Genomic DNA, 19,491 nt, shown 5'->3' with positions numbered 1-19,491 from the left:
AAACGGCTACGGTATGGTACAGTTAGGTTTGGTGCGGACGGTGTCAGGGCAACTGCTTAAGGTGCGTAGAGGTTTCAGCGTCATTTGCATGGAGTTGCGTCGGCTTCTCCTGACCCGACACGTCATGAATGGAAAAAGAAAACAGGCTTCAGTCATAATACAGAAGGTCAGACTGCTCTCAGGGGGAGATTTATTGGCAAGTAGAGTTCAGTATAAAAAGAGTAACACTTTCAGAGTTTTAAAAAAACCAACATGCATGACTAGGGTTATTTTCTTGGGAAGGTCTTTAAAAGGTGTGTGTGTGTGTGTTAAACAGCACAGCTGACCTTAGACTCATTACACCACAAACAAAAATATGACATTGATTCAAATGGAGGAGAATGTTTTGAATAGAAATTGATATTGACCCATGTCATGTGTCACTGGTAGCGAAACTGTGACTTACTTCAGCTGACTTCAGCAGTGTTGGACACAAGCGAACCAAAAGTCGACTTTGTAACCTGTCTTTACATCCAACTATGTTAAGAAACGTAAGCGTTATTATAAGAAACTTTATGGGCTTGCACTGTCTTAATAGTTTAAATATGGTTTGGAGGATAGATAGATTTGCTGCGTCCTGTAGTTGAAAGAGAGAGAGACGGACCAATGGATAAAAGATGGTCAGAGAGTTGCAGAGAGATGAGAGAAGGTTGGAGGATAGATAGATAGATAGATAGATAGATAGATAGATAGATAGATTAAAGAGGGGAGGAATAGATGGATCAATGCCATTAAGAGTTATACTGAGAAAGCCTTAGTGACTGGCAATGGGAAGAAAGGATGATGGCTGAGTACTGCAGTTGGAAGAAAGTGAGACGAGGATGGACAGATGAAGATCTTAGAGGGGAGGATGACTTGAAGGTTAGATATAGATAGATAGGTAGATAGATAGATAGATAGATAGATAGATAGATAGATAGGTAGATAGGTAGATAGATAGATAGATAGCTGCAAGCAAGACCACAAATTATTATAAAATGAGAAAAAACAAACAATAGTTGGACTTGCTGAAACACTACTAAGAATGAGAGATAACTATAGTTGGCTGCTAGTTACTGACTAGTTACTTAACTAGTTATTTAGCTAGTTACTGACTAGTTACTGACTAGTTACTTAGCTAGTTACTGACTAGTTACTTAACTAGTTACTTAGCTAGTTACTGACTAGTTACTTAACTAGTTACTTAACTAGTTACTGACTAGTTACTGACTAGTTACTTAGCTAGTTACTGACTAGTTACTTAACTAGTTACTTAGCTAGTTACTGACTAGTTACTGACTAGTTACTTAACTAGTTACTTAGCTAGTTACTGACTAGTTACTGACTAGTTACTTAACTAGTTACTTAGCTAGTTACTGACTAGTTACTTAACTAGTTACTTAACTAGTTACTTAACTAGTTACTTAGCTAGCTATATTTCGGCTCCTCCTTGGTCTCTTTGTAAGAGACACAGCTAGCTAGCTAGCTAGCTGGAGACATAAGGATGAGCACATGTTTCTCTAACTATAAAAACAACCATTTAAAGAGTTTTTACCAGTTAAAAAGCAGTTATAGGACTAAAGGCAACATGAGGTATTGAATTTACAAGTCTTATTTTGACAACATTTGCGTAATTCATCTTCTAAAACAAATGACTAAATCTAAAACGTGTTACAATGTAAGGGCTGCCATTAACTTCCTGTAAATGTTCCAGTTTTAAGTTCCAGTTTAGTTTTTAACACCATGTTAACTAATAAGAGTTTTTGGAGTTACAAAAATCTGAATAATTAAAAAAAGAGTGTAACAGGTATCAAAACCAAAAGTCATAGCATACCTAAATTGGATTGGTGTGAATAGCTTAAAAGTAGTAGTGATGGAAACATTCAGAAGAAAGAGAATAAGTAAAAGAAGTCTTAACAATTCTAGATAAAAAAGGAAATAAGGGACAAGGAGACAAGAAAATGTGTTAATAGAGTTTTACCTTCTATCTAGTCACAACTAGCCAACGGTTTGCTAACGGCTAACCATAACAAATCAGCTGCATGCAGCGGTCCAGCTGTGTGACCCTACCCTGACCCTAACCCTGAACCTCACCCTGACCCTGACCCTAACCCTGACCCTGAACCTCACCCTGACCCTGACCCTAACCCTGAACCTCACCCTGACCCTGGTTCACACTGCTTATGTTTGGCTCCTTGTTTGGGAGATTTCTGGGGCTAACGCTAAACGGTTGGTGCTGCTAACCTTGCTCCTTAGCAGGGACAGCTAATAGCCCGGGGCTAAGGTTGGGGCTATCCCACGTTCCAGTGTGCTTGTATGAAACCTTGCTTGGCCCAAGCAAAGGGCTCTTAGCCCTGGGCTAATCGGAGGGCTCTTAGTCCCGGGCTAAGCAGAGGGCTCTTAGTCCCGGGCTAAGCAGAGGGCTCTTAGTCCCGGGCTAAGCAGAGGGCTCTTAGCCCCGGGCTAAGCTCAGTGTGAAAAGTCCTTTTCTACCTCAATGGAATACTAATTTTTCGCTACACCTTCTATAAGTTCACAGAAAAGATTCAACATATTTCGTAAAATAAAGTCATTTAAGTTAACGAGGCTCTAGGCCTTTGGCACCTGATGGAGTTAACAGGGATACGAGGAAGAGGAGCATCAACAACTAAACATACAAAGGCATCAAAATATAAATATGTACAAACAAATAAAGATTTGATCTTTTCATCAATTCAACAAAGCATTCGTTCCATAGCCCCGTTCTCCACCCCCCCCATACTTCTCCTGCATCTAGACCCCCCACCTCCCTTCCCAAACCTACGGGTGTGTCTACAGAGTTGTGTGTGTCAGATCTGCGACATTCTGCAGATGACCAGCAGGTGGCGCTGCTCTCACACTATCCGCGGGGCCGAGCGGTCGTTGGTCACAGCCGCCTTCTTGAGCCTGACCCCTCGCCGGATGGCCAGGAGCATGTCTTCCCCCTCCACGCCCCCTGATTCCTCCTCCTGGACCTCCTGCAGGACCTCACGGCCCCACTCCATCACCCTCCCCGGCTGGGGAGGCGGGGTGGGCGGGTCGGCAGAGGAGGAGGAGGCCTGGGCGTCCCAGGGGGCTTTGGGGGACAGCGTCCCGTTGTTGCCTGGTGAAAGCGGGCTTCGGGGGCTCAGGGGTCCACCCTCGCTCTCCTCGAAGGTCCCTCCGAACAAGCTCCCCGGGAGCCTGGGCACGGTGGGGGTCTTGACGGGGATCATGGGGGGCTTGATGGGGATGGGGCCCAGGCCCAGGCCCCCGGAGGGCCGGCGGAGGTTGGGCTTGGAGGAGGGTGTGCGGCGGATGGTGGCAACCCCGGGCGTGGCGGCGGAGGGGATCCCCGCCGTGGAGGCCGGGCGCTTGGCCTGGAACATGCGGCGGTAGGATTGGCTGATGTCACCGTTGCGGGGGATGGTGGAGGACCTATCAAAGTCCTCCGTGTCCTGGTCGCCGCCCAGGGAGAAGTAGTCGTAGTCGGACCCTGGGACAGGGAGAGGAACAGAGAGGAGGGTTGTTGTCACAGGACCGTACGCCATCAGACAGAGGTTGAATTCATTACTCACCACAGCGCCGTTCCCACGGTAACAATCCTATGGAACGAGTGAAATAATGGTGTGAAGATATTGTGAAGATATTGTATCTTCATCATTGATCAGATACTGTGGAGCTGATCAAACAACAGACACAACATGGTTTATTGAGGACTGAGGTTGGCATCACTAACAGACAATCTTTCCATGTCTTTTTTTGTCTCCTTGATTTTAATTGTACTTTTATTGCACTTTTAATGTATTTTTAGTCTCCTGTGAGGTGGACTTGGGTGTCCAGAAAGGCGCCAATCAAATAAAATGTATTGTTGTTATTATTATTATTATTATTATCATCATCTCTTACCCCCAAACCACACTGGGCATGGGTAACTCTCTCTCTCTCTCTCTCTCTCTCTCTCTCTCTCTCTCTCTCTCTCTCTCTCTCTCTCTCCCTCTCTCTCTCTCTCTCTCTCTCTCCCTCTCTCTCTCTCTCTCTCTCTCTCCCCCCTCCCTCCCTCTCTCTCTCTCTCCCTCTCTCCCTCTCTCTCTCTCTCTCCCCCCTCCCTCCCTCTGTCTCTCTCCCCCCTCCCTCCCTCTGTCTCTCTCTCTCTCTCCCCTTCTCTTTCTTTCTATCTCTCTGACACACACAGACTCCCTCCCTCTCTACCTTGGGAGGGGATGGTGTCCTCTGAGCAGCAGGGCGTGTTGCTCTGGGTGCTGTAGCCACTGGAGCCCTGCAGGGAGTCCCTGCTGGAGCGCTGGATGTCCAGCTGCAGCCCGCGGGCCAGCGCCCGGGCCAGCTCCTCATGGGCCTCCGCCTCCTCCTGCTGGGGCACACACACAGGGTGAGTAAGGGTGAATAAAGTCGCCCAAATTGTCAACAACATTCTAGAGTTCTCAACTCTCTCTCTCTCTCTCTCTCTCTCTCTCTCTCTCTCTCTCTCTCTCTCTCTCTCTCTCTCTCTCTCTCTCTCTCTCTCTCTCTCTCTCTCTCTCTCTCTCACCTTGGGTGACGAGGCGTTCGTACCCCTGGCCCTCTGAGGCTCCTCCCCTGGGGTGGTGGCCTGGGGGCTGCTGGGATCTGTAGTCTCTTTCCTCTCCTTGGGCCTCCTCAGAGTGTTGAGCGTGGCCTGGTCGTAGGGCCCGGGCTTGGCCCAGTCCTGCACAAACACAAGCTCTTCAGCCAAACCCCTCAGCCCTGTGGCTCTGCCTGGACCACCTCAGCCCTGTGGCTCTGCCTGGACCACGGTGTGTTCATAGTACATCTCTCATGAGAGCTGCTATGTTGATTTCTGTCACATTAGGTTTCAGTGAACACATTCTGCAGCCCCCCAGGACTGGAAATGTACACCAGCATTTAGGGCCTATAAGCAAATTCTTTATAGTGAGTGAAATCAAGTTGGTTTGATGCATATAGTACATATAGTACACATATAGTACATATAGTACATGGCATATCCAGGATATTCCTCGATTAATCTACCTCCTGTTCTCTCACACTGGAAATTCTAATTGCAGACCTAATTGCAGACCTAATCGCAGACTTCTTGGGTCTGTTTGTAACTGAAGACACATGAGAGAATGAGAGAAAATAGAACAAAATGTGAAAACAAATGGTGTTTATGATGAAGACGTGTGTTTTGTACATGTATGTACATATTTGTGCTGTATATCTGTACAAAACACACAGAACTGAACTGAACTGAAACGTCACTGATTGTAAGTGACTTCAGTCACGTGTATCTGTCACCAGAAGGTGGTTCAACACTTCGCTCTGTGAGTCGTAAAGTGTTTATCCCAATGTGTGGTAAAGTATGTTCTCATAGGACCACAGAGGACACAGGAGGAGGAGGAGGAAGAGGAGGAGGAGGAGGAGGAGCAATGGTAGAACGGACGCACCTTCCAGGTGGGCACTCTGGAGGAGGGGAGAACGCCAGGTCCCAGGGTGCAATAGGGCGGGTGGTCTACCTGTAGGGCGGAGCTTAGCCTTGACCACTCCCACATGGAAGAGGAGGAGAGGGGGGTGGAGGAGGAGGGAGAGGACAGAGGACAGTGGAGGTAGCTCTCCTGTGACACCCCTCCTGACAGGCAGGGGGCAGCAGAGTGGCTCTGGGGATCAGAGCCGCTTGATAACTGAGTGAGTGAAGGACAAAATGACAAAAATGAGAAATCATATAGAAAAAATGTAATGAGGATATTCATGTCAAAATCATGCATACAAATGAAATCAAACTGAGATATACGCGGGGAAACACCTGTATAAAGCATCTACACAAGGAACATGGAGGTCAATCAGACAATAGTTTAGATTTGATCGTTGTTTTGTGTGTGTCATTGTTGATGATTGTTGAAAGCTTGTCCTTCTGTAAAGCTAATTCTCTTCGGGGCAATGAAGGTTTCATTCATTCATCCATCCATTCATGCCCCCACTGGTGAAAACCACAGCTCCCCTGTGTGTGTGTGTGTGTGTGTGTGTGTGGGGGGGGGGGGGGGGGGTAAGCTGAGTGGATAAGTGTGTGTGTTTAGATCACCTGTTCCACCACAGTACTGGAGCAGGGGCCATTAGAGTTGGGTGAGGAAGAGGAGGAGCTGTCCTCTTCCTCAGCCTGGTAGTTCTCAGAGACAGCCAGTGATGAACCAGAGGTCTACAGCCAAGCCATGCCGCAAGAGAAACACACACGTTACACACGTTACACACACACACACACACACACACACACACACACACACACACACACACAGAAACACACCCACACACAGAAACACACCCATTACACACCTATAGACACAAACAGACAGACAGAAAGACAGACAGAGAAACAGACAGACAGAGAAACAGACAGACAGACAGAGAAACAGACGGACAGACAGACACAGACAGAGAAACAAACAGAAAGACAGACAGACAGACAGACAGAGAAACAGACAGACAGACAGAGAAACAGACACACAGAGAAACAGACACACAGACAAAGAAACAGACAGATAGACAGAGAAACAGACACACAGACAGACAGACAGAGAAACAGACAGACAGACATGCAAAACAAGAATAGATTCCAGCTGAGAAAACAACAGACAAACCCAAACCTAACAAGAAGCAGGAAAGACAACATCCAGAAGAACAGGAGCTCATCACGTTCATCACTCAGCAAGATTGATTCAATAAACCAAAAACATAGAAAATACAAAAGTCCATAGAAAACGTTTAAGTGCAAAGATGAGAGCAAAGCATGAATGTAAAGGGGGGGGGGGGGGGGGTCACAGCTGTTCCTGTGGGTCTAGTGTGTGTGTGTGTGTGTGTGTGTGTGTGTGTGTGTGTGTGTGTGTGTGAGGGCTGCAGGGTTATTATTGGATGTGAACGCTGCATGGTCTCCCACAGGGCAGCCACCGCTGCCTTGCCTAATGAGCCAGGGTTACCTAGCAACCTGGGAGGGTTCTGCCGAGAGGCCGGAGGAAGGGACCGTCTGTGATGTGAGGTTACTGTGTGTCAGCCAGGAGAGACGTTCCTCATTCCATGCATTACAATGAGCCCCGTCCTCCGCTTTGGTTTCTACCTCCGCCAGCCTCCCCTGGTGTGTTCATCTGTGTTAGTTTGTGCTGTGTGTTATGTTACTGTTGGGACAGAGGTGTTGTGGTTTTATGTTGCTGTCATGTTGAGGGCTTTAGATATGACACAACTCCTGTTTGACCCCCCCCCCCCCCCCCCCCACACACACACACACACACACAGAGCCAAATCTCAGTTAATATATGCCATTTAGCTGACGCTTACATTGCAGTGAGTGCATACATTTATCAGTATATATGGTCCCAGCGGAAACCGAACCCACAACCTAAGCATTGTTAGCACCATGCAGAGGACCACCCTAACCCCCCCCCCACCCCCCCAGCCAAAACCCAGTTCCTTTGCCTTGGTCGCAGGCTCTGCGTACCTGTGGGTTGGTGTCGGGGGGCATGGGCGAAGGGGACTTGGACTGGTAGGCGTCCTGGGAGATGAAGCCCGAGTCATGGGAGGAGACGCTGGACAGGCGGGCGGGGCCCTGCTGGGGGAGGGCGGAGCTCCGGTAGCGGTAGTGGGAGGTGGGCGAGTGGCAGTGGGAGCCGCTGGACCGGGAGTCGCTGCTGTTCACGCTGTTCAGACTGCTGAGAGACGCCAGGAGAGGAGACATTCATACGCTAATAAAGACAAACTAGAAGACATGTACCCTGGAGGACGGAGAGGCGTCATGGCTTCCCTCTGAGAGACTGTTGCCGACTTTAACATGAAACCCCATAATAAAGAGACTGTCCAAATAATGGCTGCAGTACCAACTCCTATCCACAAGATGGCGTAGGAGGATTGAGGCTAGGTTGCTGTGTCTCAGGGCAGGTGTTGTCGTGGCTGGGTGTGATCGCTAACCTGCACATGCTGGACTTCCTGGAGGCCGTGGTGCTGGGGGAGGAGGGCGGAGTCTGGTAGGACCAGCTGCAGTCGGATCCCTTCAGGTCCACAATGACCTGGCAGTGGTTGGATCAGAACAAGGACTGACGGTGAACACCATGAGCTGTTTATGAACAACACAGTGTCATATCTAGAGCAGGGGAGGCTGGTGGAGGTACAAATCGGAGGACGGGCTTATTGTAATGCATGGAACGGTATCAAACACAAGTGCAGTAACATGTTTGATATCACACGCGTGTTTGATAGCATTCCTCATTCCGTTCCATGCATTACAATGAGCCCGTCCTCCGATTTCTACCACCACCAGCCTCCCCTGGTTCCTAGTGCTAGAATATGCCGTCTCAGTGCAGAGAGCGGAGCAGTCCCAGACCTGCTCGCTGGCGGGGGGCAGCTTGTGGGGGTCCATGGTCAGGGCTCTGAGGTCCTCCGTCAGGGTCTGGAGGTGAGTGATCTCCCCCAGCATGGACATCTCCTCCTCCTGAGGAACAGTGAAGGTTCAGTTGTGGGTTTAGTGGAAGGGTATTGTGACGCTTAACCCACCCACTGCCAAAGAATTCCGGAACACTAAAATCCAAATCCAGCTAAAACACCGAATTCACTGAGGAACATCACTTTAGCTTTGGGTTTTTTTATCCACAATGTCGTTGGCGATCAAGGACCGTTACTCTGTCACACCGTTACTCTGTCACACCGTTACTCTGTCACGCCTAAATATCTGGTTTAATACACCTTGAAATATTTACACAGTGGCACCGCTAAGCTCAGCATGACTGGTCAGAACCGTGACGTGGACTCACCACCACCGGCCTGAGCATGGTGACCAGGGTGCAGAAGCGGCTCCTCTCCTCCACCAGGGCCTTCCTCACCGCCTGCTTCTCCGTCTCCTCCAGGAGCAGGTACTTGTCGCTGACGTCCTGCATGGCGCTGTCCAGCTGGGGCTGGATGTCCCCTCTGCCTGTGGCACACAGCAGCCAGACACCCCGGTTAGCTTCTCCACGGCCCGCGCTGTCTCTGCCCCGCCCACTAGTCATTGCTGTCATCAGTCATCTTTGCCATCATAGGAGCAGTTAAACCCCCCCTAACGCCCCCCTGATGACCCCCCCCTGATGACTCCCCCCTGATGACCCCCCCCTGATGACCCCCCCTCTTTGTCTTTAGCATGAGGATCCTTGGGATGTTTTTACTTTGATAGAGGTGTGGTGAGCCAGATCATTATGGGATGCTGAGGTAACCCTTGATGGTACAATGTTTACAGGTCTGACAGGGTGTGGCTGTCCTGTGTCTGTGTGGCTGTCCTGTGTCTGTGTGGCTGTCCTGTGTCTGTGTTGAAATCCACTATGAAACCCAAGCAATTTGGGCCTAAAAAAACCCACCATCGAAGAGGGCACTTTGTGAGAGAGGCAGGACAAAGGGGCAGGTGCTGTTGCCCCGACCGCCACCCCCTATGTGCAGGTGCTGTTGCTGTTTTCAAGTGTTTTTTGTGTTTTTTTTTCTACATTTGTATCAGGAACTACAGATTGAGCATCACAACAATAAAAGTAGATTGAGTATCAGGACATTGTGTGCTAAAAAAATTCAACCACACTTAGTAGAAACGTTCCTACTTAATCTCTTCTGTACGCATGCAAGATGTAAACATACAATTAAAGTTTTCTATTTCCCAGAGGAGCCTGTGGCCAGTGCTAGTTATGTGGTAGAGGCAGGAGATGGAAGCCAGTCTTAGGTTCTACAGTGGAATTCCTCCTTGGGACATGGAATGCAACGTTTAGCTTCCCACAGTACTCAGTGAGTGCGAGCGGTATCACATTCTCCTGTTGCTCTTCAGAGTACTGCACTGGGAGTTTCCCCCAGAGTGAATAACAGGCTGCGTCTATGAGGATGTTGACCACATCAGAGGTGCCTCAGGGGTCAATCCTCTGTCTTGTTTATTTTGCCTCAGCTTCTGTCAAACCTCTTTGTCGATCAGCATAATGTTCTTGTTTATAATTATAATAGGCCTTGTTAAGCTACTGGGACAGAAACTACTTTCAAAAGGTCTGTCTTTCGTTATACATGCGTTGGGCAAAGGCAAACCAGGGGTCACTTCATACATTTTTACCATTCTCTCATACTGAATACACTGTTCAAACCCTCTTTACAAAACAATAACCATATACATTCATACACTACAGAGAGTGTGTATACACATACATGCTGCAGCAAAAGAAACCAAGCTGGACAGGCATGTGACAGTTTAAACGTAACTCTTAACAACAAGAGTTTTTCTAGAAAAACCACGCTCACATCTATCAGAGCTGTTAAAACGAGGAACAATTGTTGGCTGTGACTGTGATGACCTCAAAAGCAGCTCCACCGTTTTACAGGACGTTGCCCGAGTCAAACCTCTCCTCGTTATCAAGTCACAGCCAAAGGAACAGAGGGGGAGTGAGGTGTACATCAGGGCCACGGGGGAGTGAGGTGTACATCAGGGTCACGGGGGAGTGAGGTGTACATCAGGGTCACGGGGGAGTGAGGTGAATCTGAGGGCCACAGGGAGTGAGGTGAATCTGAGGGCCACAGGGGAGTGAGGTTTACCTCAGGGCCACGGGGGAGTGAGGTTTACCTCAGGGCCACGGGGGAGTGAGGTGTACCTCAGGGCCACGGGGGAGTGAGGTGTACCTCAGGGCCACGGGGGAGTGAGGTGTACCTCAGGGCCACGGGGGAGTGAGGTGTACATCAGGGCCACAGGGGAGTGAGGTGAATCTGGAAGAAGACCAAAGTCCATTGTCCTACGCCAGGTATCGTCATTCTAGTGAGACGGCCCTTCGTCTGAACTATCAATGTGGATGGAGTCGTAAGACAATGGACCAAACTCACGGCACAAAGATGGGGAATGGACTCTCACAGGAACCAGGAGAGGAAGAGAGGCAGGGGAATATCAGCTCTTTAAACAGGCATTCCTGGGTTTTTTTTAACCCTTGAGTGAGGAATGTGAGCTCACAATAGACTGCAAGACCATGTGACACAGGGGAAGAAACAGCTAGGACCGCACACACAGGAGGGAGGGGGTCAAGGGGTCAACAGACCAGAGGAGCTGGAGGGGCAGCCACTTACCAAACACGTCAGCTGGCCGGTGTGGGAGCAGAAGGGGAGAGATCTCAGTCAGTTCAGACCCCAGAGAACAGGACTGCGTTTCTGAGTGACTAGACATTGCAGCATCTATCTGCACACATTCTGGACTGTGTCCAGCAGGGGAGGCTGGCAGAGGCAGAATGAAAAAATGTTGTTTTTGATACCATTCATTCCTCAATGCGCATTACAAGGAGCCCCGTCCTCCGATTTCTACCTCCGCCAGCCTCCAGCCTCCCCCCTCCCCCCCCCCCCGGCATCAGACGTGTCCCCCATCAGCCACAGTACCTTTCTTTGCCTTTTTCTGCAGCTTGACAGTGTCGGAGGATTTCTTCTTGATCTCCTGACGGGCTTTCTTGTACTCTGTGGTGGGAAACACAGAGGACACACAACGTCACACGCATTAGCATCGTCAGCGCTCTGAAGTGCGGCTTCAAACCCGCGCCGGGGCGAAGGCTTTAAACAGAATAACGTCTCATTGATCTTTCTCGGAGGACGCGTTCTCTCTTCGTTTGGAGTTAATTAGGATGTGAGACGATCGGTCGTCTTTAGTTGAGGGTATTGAGCCGGGAAGGTGATTGGCTGAAGCGTATAAAACGTGACGAAGTGGAGGAAGGTCTGGAAACACATGGGAAGGTCTGGAAACACAGGGGAAGGTCTGGAAACACAGGGGAAGGTCTGGAAACACAGAGGAAGGTCTGGAAACACATGGGAAGGTCTGGAAACACATGGGAAGGTCTGGAAACACATAGGAAGGTCTGGAAACACATAGGAAGGTCTGGAAACACAGGGGAAGGTCTGGAAACACAGGGGAAGGTCTGGAAACACATGGGAAGGTCTGGAAACACAGGGGAAGGTCTGGAAACACAGGGGAAGGTCTGGAAACACATGGGAAGGTCTGGAAACACATGGGAAGCTTTTGTTCTGAAGTGATTAAGAGACCCGTGTCTTTCTGATCTAACGGCCGCCCGCCTGTGGACAGCATGTAAAGGCTTACCTGCTCACTGAGGGGAAAATGGTGTTCTATGAGTGAGGAGGAGATTGAAGGAGTTCTATCTGACCACTAACAGGAAGATACAGCAGTAACAGGCTGGATGTAAGTCAATACGGCACTGCAGGGGATTGTGGGATGAGGCGTGGTTTGGGATTATATTTGTACTTGTATGTATGTATGTGTGTATGTGTGTATGTATGTATGTATGTATGTATGTATGTGTGTGCGTGTATGTGTGTGTGCATGTGTATGTGCGTGCGTGCGTGTGTGTATGCGTATGTGTGTGTGTGTGTGTGTGTGTGTATGCGTATATCTGCGTGTGCGTGTGTGTATGTGTGTGTGTGTGTGTGTGTGTGTGTGTGTATGCGTATATGTGCGTGTGCGTGCGTGTGTGTATGTGTGTGTGTGTGTGTGTGTGTGTGTATGCGTATATGTGCGTGCGTGTGCGTGCGTGTGTGTGTGTGTATGCGTATATGTGTGTGTGTGTGTGTGTGTGTATGCGTATATGTGTGTGTGTGTGTGTGTGTGTGTGTGTAGCTCCCACCTTTGGCATGGTCCTTGTCCAGCGTGTTGGCGACCCTCTTCCACTCCTCCGTCTGGTCCTGCAGAGGGTTGATCAGGCAGTCGATGAACACCCTGGAGGATCACAGCTCAGTCACACACACACACACACACACACCACCATCTGGACACATGCTGCTCCTCCTACAACAGAACCCCTCTTCTGATCGGTCCTTTAGGTGTGTGTGACTGTGTGTGTGACTGTTTGTTTGAGAAAGAGATCTGAGTACATCATTACGCATACTGTGTGTGTGTGTGTGTGTGTGTGTGTGTGTGTGTGTGTGTATGCGTACATAACCCTTTTCACCACTACCCATTTGCACTGAATGCAATTCCATCTTCTCGTGTCCCGGTGCTCATTTGACCTGTGTGGTGATGGGATCATTCAGACAGACACAGGAGGAGGTGGTGATGGACAGAGCAGACAGAGTGGAGGAGGGGGCCTCACACCAAGACAGGACCACAGACTCCATCACAGGAGGAGAAAACAGGGACAGAGAGAGAAAAGAGGGAAATGGAGAGAAGGAAGGAGGATAGAGACACAGATTCACATCAAGACAGGACTCAAGAACCTCACAGGAGGAGAAAACAGGGAAAACGGAGAGAGAAAGAGAGAGAGAGAGAGAGAGAGAGAGAAAAGGGAAAATGGAGAGAAGGAAAAGACAGAGAGAGAGAGAGAAAAAAAGAGTGAGAGAGAGAGAAAGAGAGAGAGAAGGAAGACAGAGAGAGAGAGAGAGAGAGGAGGAAGACAGAGAGAGAGAGAGAGAGAGAGAGGAGGAAGACAGAGAGAGAGAGAGGGAGAGAGCGAGAGAGAGGAGGAAGACAGAGAGACAGGGACTCACATGGAGAAGTGTCTGAGCTTGGCCTCGATACTGCGGTGTCTCATGCACATCCTGGTGAGGGCCGAGCCGATGTCCTTGGTGCCGCCTGCAACCAGACCACAGGACAACCTGTCAGCCAGCCTGTCAGAGGACCGCAGCCCAGCCTCCACGCCGTGTTCTACAAGGCTCGCATGGAACTCACTCTTTACACCATCCACAGGGCTGCCAGTTCAGCTGCCAGTGAAATGTTGCACAAGCGCTTCACATTTAACGGTAGTTTTGATGCAGTATCCCTGAACAGAGTTAGATAATAATACTACATAATACCGCCTAGGACTCGTGCATTATCCAAACAACTAATTGAACAAGGGGTCGGTTTCACGAAAGGTTCCTAGCTTGAGTAGTACTTCATTTCTCCCCACTACCCTGCCACGCAACGTCACGAGAGACTACAGGAACTATTGTAAAATCATTGTTTGCGGCTCTTCTGTGCATGAAAGAACGAAATTGGGTCTAGGAGAGGAGCGGGCCTGGATTATTAAAAGAGATAAAGTAGTACTTAGCTATGAAACTTTGGTGAAACTGACCCCAGAGAGGCTGGTATCGCTGAGACAGCAGAGAAGGCAGGCATGCTGAAAGGACACTCAGAGAACATCACTTATTTGAAGTGGCGTTTTCTCCAAATGATACTACTTTTAACACGGACGTCCCATTTGGCCTGGACTGTCTAGAAGTATCAGGAGATTGAAACACACACACACACACACACACACACACACACACCAAAAGAGCCGTCACTTAAGTGTGACCATGAGGGTCTTCAGTGAAAAGCAAACAAAGCCTATGACCTCACCTTCCCAGACAAAAAGGGGGAGAGGAGGGAGGAGGGGAGGAGGAGGGTGTGAAGTGCCAAGACATGTTTGAAGAAGAGAAGTTGTGTAAAAAGAAACGACCCCCACCCTGACCCCACTGCACTGCCTGCCACTCAACAGTAGCAGACTAGCGTACCGCTAGGGACAGATGGTCATTCTCTCTCTCTCTCTCTCTCCCTCCTCCCCCCCCTCCCTCCCTCCCTTCCCTCCCCCCCTCCCTCCCTCCCCCCTCCCTCCCCCCCCCCCTCCCGACAGGGACTCCCTTGGTGCTAGCTATGGAGAGTAGCAGACTAGCCTAGCGCTAATTTCCTGCTGCTATAGACACCTAATAATATATACTATTATTGTTGTTATTATTATTGCTATTCTTTTTATTCTCTTTTATTACATTCTGTTGTTGACTGATGTTGAATAGCCGCTCTGCCCCGAGCATTTCATCACATCCAATACTTTCATCCAGTATAATGATAAATAAACTTGAAACTTGCTATGCAGAGTAGCAGACTAGCCTAGCGCTAGCTATGGAGAGTAGCGGAGTAGCTGGGGTAAAGTAGACACCAGAGGGACAGATGGTCATGCTCTCTCTCCCTCCCCCTGACGGGGACTCCCTCCTGGGCCGTTGTCCCCAGACTTCAGGGCCATCAGGAGGGCCAGGAGGCTGCGCTGGTCTACGAGGAGGAGGCAGCTCTTCAAAACATCCAAACACTAAAACCCCGCTGGGTCTCACTGACGCAGACACTGGAACACCCAGAAGACCTGGAGGTCATGTGTCAGCATTTCTATCCTCATCGTATGGCCGAGGCAGGGGAGGCTGGTTGAGGTAGGAATGGAAAGGAACTAATCCTTGTCCTGTTCCGTGCATTACAATGAGACCGTCCTCCGATTTCTACCTCCACCAGCCTCCCCTGGACCATGGTGTCCATAGCATACTGTGGACAGTAAAATCGGAAGCTAAAATATAATGTACTTGTTTGTTTACAACGAGTCTAATACAGTATTTCAGCATGTTAAATCAACACGTTCTGGAGATGCACAGAGTCTGAGTCTAGTGAATTCAACTGTTTCACTGGGCTGATCCCCTACGAAGCACCCTGATGTTATTCAATACCCAGAGCTGGGGTTGACGCAATCAATTATTAAAACACCATCATGTCACCCCCTCCAACCACAAGCCAGAGCAGCTAATAAGTGGCCATGGCTCACACCAGGGGAGGCTGGCGGAGGTAGAAATCAGAGGACGGGCTCATTGTAATGCATGGAACGGAATATGGAATGGTATCAAACACACTCACTCTCATTCCGTTCCGTTCCTCATTCCGTTCCGTGCATTGCAATGAGCCCGTCCTCCGATTTCTACCTCCAGCGGCCTCCCCTGACACAGTAGCAGGCTCCTACACACAGGTCCAGTGGCTGAGCCTGGTCAGAACTCTCTAGCAGAGGAAGAGGCCCAGTGTGTCTCCTCAGGTGTGAGTGACCCTAACCCTAACCCTAACCCTAACCCCAGTGTGTGTCCTCAGGTGTGAGTGACCCTAACCCTAACCCTAACCCCAGTGTGTGTCCTCAGGTGTGAGTGACCCTAACCCTAACCCTAACCCTAACCCCAGTGTGTGTCCTCAGGTGTGAGTGACCCTAACCCTAACCCCAGTGTGTGTCCTCAGGTGTGAGTGACCCTAACCCTAACCCCAGTGTGTGTCCTCTCAGACAGCAGCAGGCAACAGGAATCTCTACACCCTATGATGCTCCACAGTTGTCATAGCGACTGTAGCAGTCGACATCAATCTCTCTCTCTCCTTCCCACACACACACACACACACACACACACACACACACACACACACACACACACACACACACACACACAGAACAGACACCGGGCCCCCCAATCCACACAGACGACACACTCCACACCAGCCCCCTCCACATGGCGTCTCCTAGCTGAAGCCCCCCCCCCCCCGTCTCCTATAAATAGGCCTGGGCCTGGGCGCTGGGCGCTGGGCGCTGGGCGCTGGCTCAGGTTACCAGGTCCCTCCTGAATAGCTGATGTATGGAATAGCTCTCATTATTAATAGCTGTGACATGGGGCCGCCGTTCAGCACTGCACTGCAGCAACACCTCCCTCTTTCTCTCCTTCTCACCCTCCTCTCTAAACCCTCACCCCCTCCCTCTTTCTCTCCTTCTCACCCTCCTCTATAAACCCTCACCCCCTCCCTCTTTCTCACCCTCTTCTCTCGCCCTCCTCTCTAAACCCCCATCCCCTCCTCTCCCTCTGTCTGTCTGTCTCCTGTGATACTGTCTCCTCTCTCCTCTCACCTCCTCACCTCCTCTCCTCCTCTCCTCCTCCCTAAACTATCAGAAAAACACCTTTTCAGTTAGACCAACTAGATACTTCTTAGACAAACCTTGTCTTGAAAGCAGTGCCTGGGTGGAGCGGAACGCTGTGACCCGTCTCTAATGCCCTTCCAGCGCCCGCCGTGAGATGGGAGGCTGGGAGTCTGGACAGGCAGGAAGCACTGTGGCCGTCCCTCTCTGTTAGCCTGTCACACTATCGCTAACTCAGTCATGGTGCCGTAGGGGACTGGAGGGGGGGGGGAGGCTGGGGGGAGGGGGGGGAGGCTGGGACGGGAGGAGGCTGGGGGGGGGGGGGGGGGGGGCAGGCTGGGACGGGAGGAGGCTGGGAGGGGAGGAGGCTGGTAGGGGGAGGGGAGGAGGCTGGGAGGGGGGAGGGAGAAGGGGAGGGGGGAGGGAGAGTAAACCGGGACAGGGAACTGGTTCAGACGGGGGCAGGCCTAGACTGTGTGACCGACATAGAGCTGACTGGAGTTCTAGAGATGAAAGAACATGTAACCCTAACCCCAACCCCAACCCCAACCCTAACCCCAACCCTAACCCCAACCCCAACCCTAACCCCAACCCTAACCCCAACCCCAACCCTAACCCTAACCCTAACCCTAACCCCAACCCCAACCCTAACCCCAACCCTAACCCTAACCCCAACCCCAACCCCAACCCCAACCCTAACCCCAACCCTAACCCTAACCCCAACCTCACAATGACCGGAGAAGTAAACAAAGAACTCCCCAGAGCTTCTACTCACTTCTCTTAATAGAGGGTTCTGGAACACCCAGCCAAGGTTCTACAACACCCACCAGTCTCTTAATAGAGGGTTCTGGAACACCCAGCCAAGGTTCTACAACACCCATCAGTCTCTTAATAGAGGGTTCTGGAACACCCAGCCAAGGTTCTACAACACCCACCAGTCTCTTAATAGAGGGTTCTGGAACACCCAGCCAAGGTTCTACAACACCCACCAGTCTCTTAATAGAGGGTTCTACTGTAGAACACCCATCAGTCTCTTAATAGAGGGTTCTACTGTAGAACACCCATCAGTCTCTTAATAGAGGGTTCTGGAACACCCAGCCAAGGTTCTACAACACCCATCAGTCTCTTAATAGAGGGTTCTACTGTAGAACACCCACCAGTCTCTTAGAAGGTTCTAGAACATCCCATCAGTCCCTAAAAGCGTTCACGGTCACTGCACACTTCAATCATTCTAAAAACTCCTCCTCATCAAAACAGTGAGGGTGGAAACACAACACACATTCCTGAGAGCTGACATACTGGAGGATGGGGAACGTACTGACATACTGGAGGGTGAGGAACGTACTGACATACTGGAGGGTGGGGAACATACTGACATACTGGAGGGTGGGGAACATACTGACATACTGGAGGGTGGGGAACGTACTGACATACTGGAGGGTGGGGAACATACTGACATACTGGAGGGTGAGGAACGTACTGACATACTGGAGGGTGGGGAACATACTGACATACTGGAGGGTGGGGAACGGACTGACATACTGGAGGATGGGGAACGGACTGACATACTGGAGGGTGGGGAACATACTGACATACTGGAGGGTGAGGAACGTACTGACATACTGGAGGGTGAGGAACATACTGACATACTGGAGGGTGGGGAACGGACTGACATACTGGAGGATGGGGAACGGACTGACATACTGGAGGGTGGGGAACATACTGACATACTGGAGGGTGAGGAACGTACTGACATACTGGAGGGTGGGGAACGTACTGACATACTGGAGGGTGAGGAACATACTGACATACTGGAGGGTGAGGAACGTACTGACATACTGGAGGGTGAGGAACGTACTGACATACTGGAGGGTGGGGAACGGACGGTTTTGGGATTCCATCTAGATTGTTTTAATAGGATACCAGGATCCCCTCCTCCCTCCTCCCTCCTCCCTCCTCCCTCCCCCTCCCCCGGGTAGCCTAGCCTACAGCCCTGAGCCCTGTCAATCAACAGTCCACAGGCAGGTGCTGCCTCTATCGCCTGCCAGGGACATGCACAGACTTATGGAAGGGCAAGGCACAACGGGGACGAGGGGGGGGGGGGTGGTGGTAGGGTAGGGGGCCGATGCAATGCGAAAAACAACACCATCCAGGAGGGCACTTTGTTAGTGGCAGGGCAAAGGGGGCAGGGTTTTTGTCCCCTTTGACCCTCTAAGCCCCCCCCCCCCCCGCCGACTGTGCTCCTCCAGTCTACATTAGCTATGTTGGCACCTGGTGGTGTCTAGAAGGCCTGGAGGCTGGGCATCACTGACAGCTGAGGGGGGGGGGGGGGCAGACAGGACTGCTGTGGGAGGGGCTGGATATATGAGGAGACGGTCACGTGTGTCAGCAGGTCAGAGGTCGCAAGTTCAAGACTCGGTCGGAGCAACTTGGATTGCGGGGCGACATCACACCCAGGACTGGACACATCACACCCAGGACTGGACACATCACACCCAGGACTGAGGACACATCACACCCAGGACTGGGGACATCACACCCAGGACTGAGGACACATCACACCCAGGACTGGGGACACATCACACCCAGGACTGAGGACACATCACACCCAGGAGTGAAGACACATCACACCCAGGACTGAGGACATCACACCCAGGAGTGAAGACACATCACACCCAGGACTGAGGACACATCACACCCAGGACTGAGGACACATCACACCCAGGACTGAGGACACATCACACCCAGGACTGGACACATCACACCCAGGACTGGACACATCACACCCAGGACTGAGGACACATCACACCCA

The 19,491-nt window shown here is 50.6% G+C and overlaps 1 protein-coding gene across 1 annotated transcript in view; it reads right to left on the bottom strand.

Annotated features, from left to right (window-relative positions):
• Nucleotides 1–2,891: 2,891 nt before the first annotated feature.
• LOC310812275 (protein MTSS 1-like) overlaps nucleotides 2,892–19,491 on the bottom strand; it is a gene marked incomplete at both ends in the record, with an annotated part of 31,573 nt that continues 14,973 nt past the window's right edge. The window contains 13 exons of the mRNA XM_083680750.1: nucleotides 2,892–3,511; nucleotides 4,228–4,387; nucleotides 4,565–4,720; nucleotides 5,460–5,693; nucleotides 6,092–6,205; nucleotides 7,496–7,706; nucleotides 7,963–8,060; nucleotides 8,375–8,482; nucleotides 8,802–8,955; nucleotides 11,094–11,109; nucleotides 11,401–11,475; nucleotides 12,651–12,742; nucleotides 13,510–13,594. Coding sequence (XP_083536876.1) covers nucleotides 2,892–3,511; nucleotides 4,228–4,387; nucleotides 4,565–4,720; nucleotides 5,460–5,693; nucleotides 6,092–6,205; nucleotides 7,496–7,706; nucleotides 7,963–8,060; nucleotides 8,375–8,482; nucleotides 8,802–8,955; nucleotides 11,094–11,109; nucleotides 11,401–11,475; nucleotides 12,651–12,742; nucleotides 13,510–13,594 — 2,123 coding nt within the window. The remainder of the gene's footprint in view (nucleotides 3,512–4,227; nucleotides 4,388–4,564; nucleotides 4,721–5,459; nucleotides 5,694–6,091; nucleotides 6,206–7,495; nucleotides 7,707–7,962; nucleotides 8,061–8,374; nucleotides 8,483–8,801; nucleotides 8,956–11,093; nucleotides 11,110–11,400; nucleotides 11,476–12,650; nucleotides 12,743–13,509; nucleotides 13,595–19,491) is intronic.

Source organism: Argentina silus (assembly GCF_951799395.1).
Source record: "Argentina silus genome assembly, chromosome: 11".
NCBI classification, from domain to species: domain Eukaryota; kingdom Metazoa; phylum Chordata; class Actinopteri; order Argentiniformes; family Argentinidae; genus Argentina; species Argentina silus.
The sequence above is the reverse complement of the archived record's forward strand: the minus strand, read 5'-3'. Positions and strand labels throughout refer to the sequence as shown.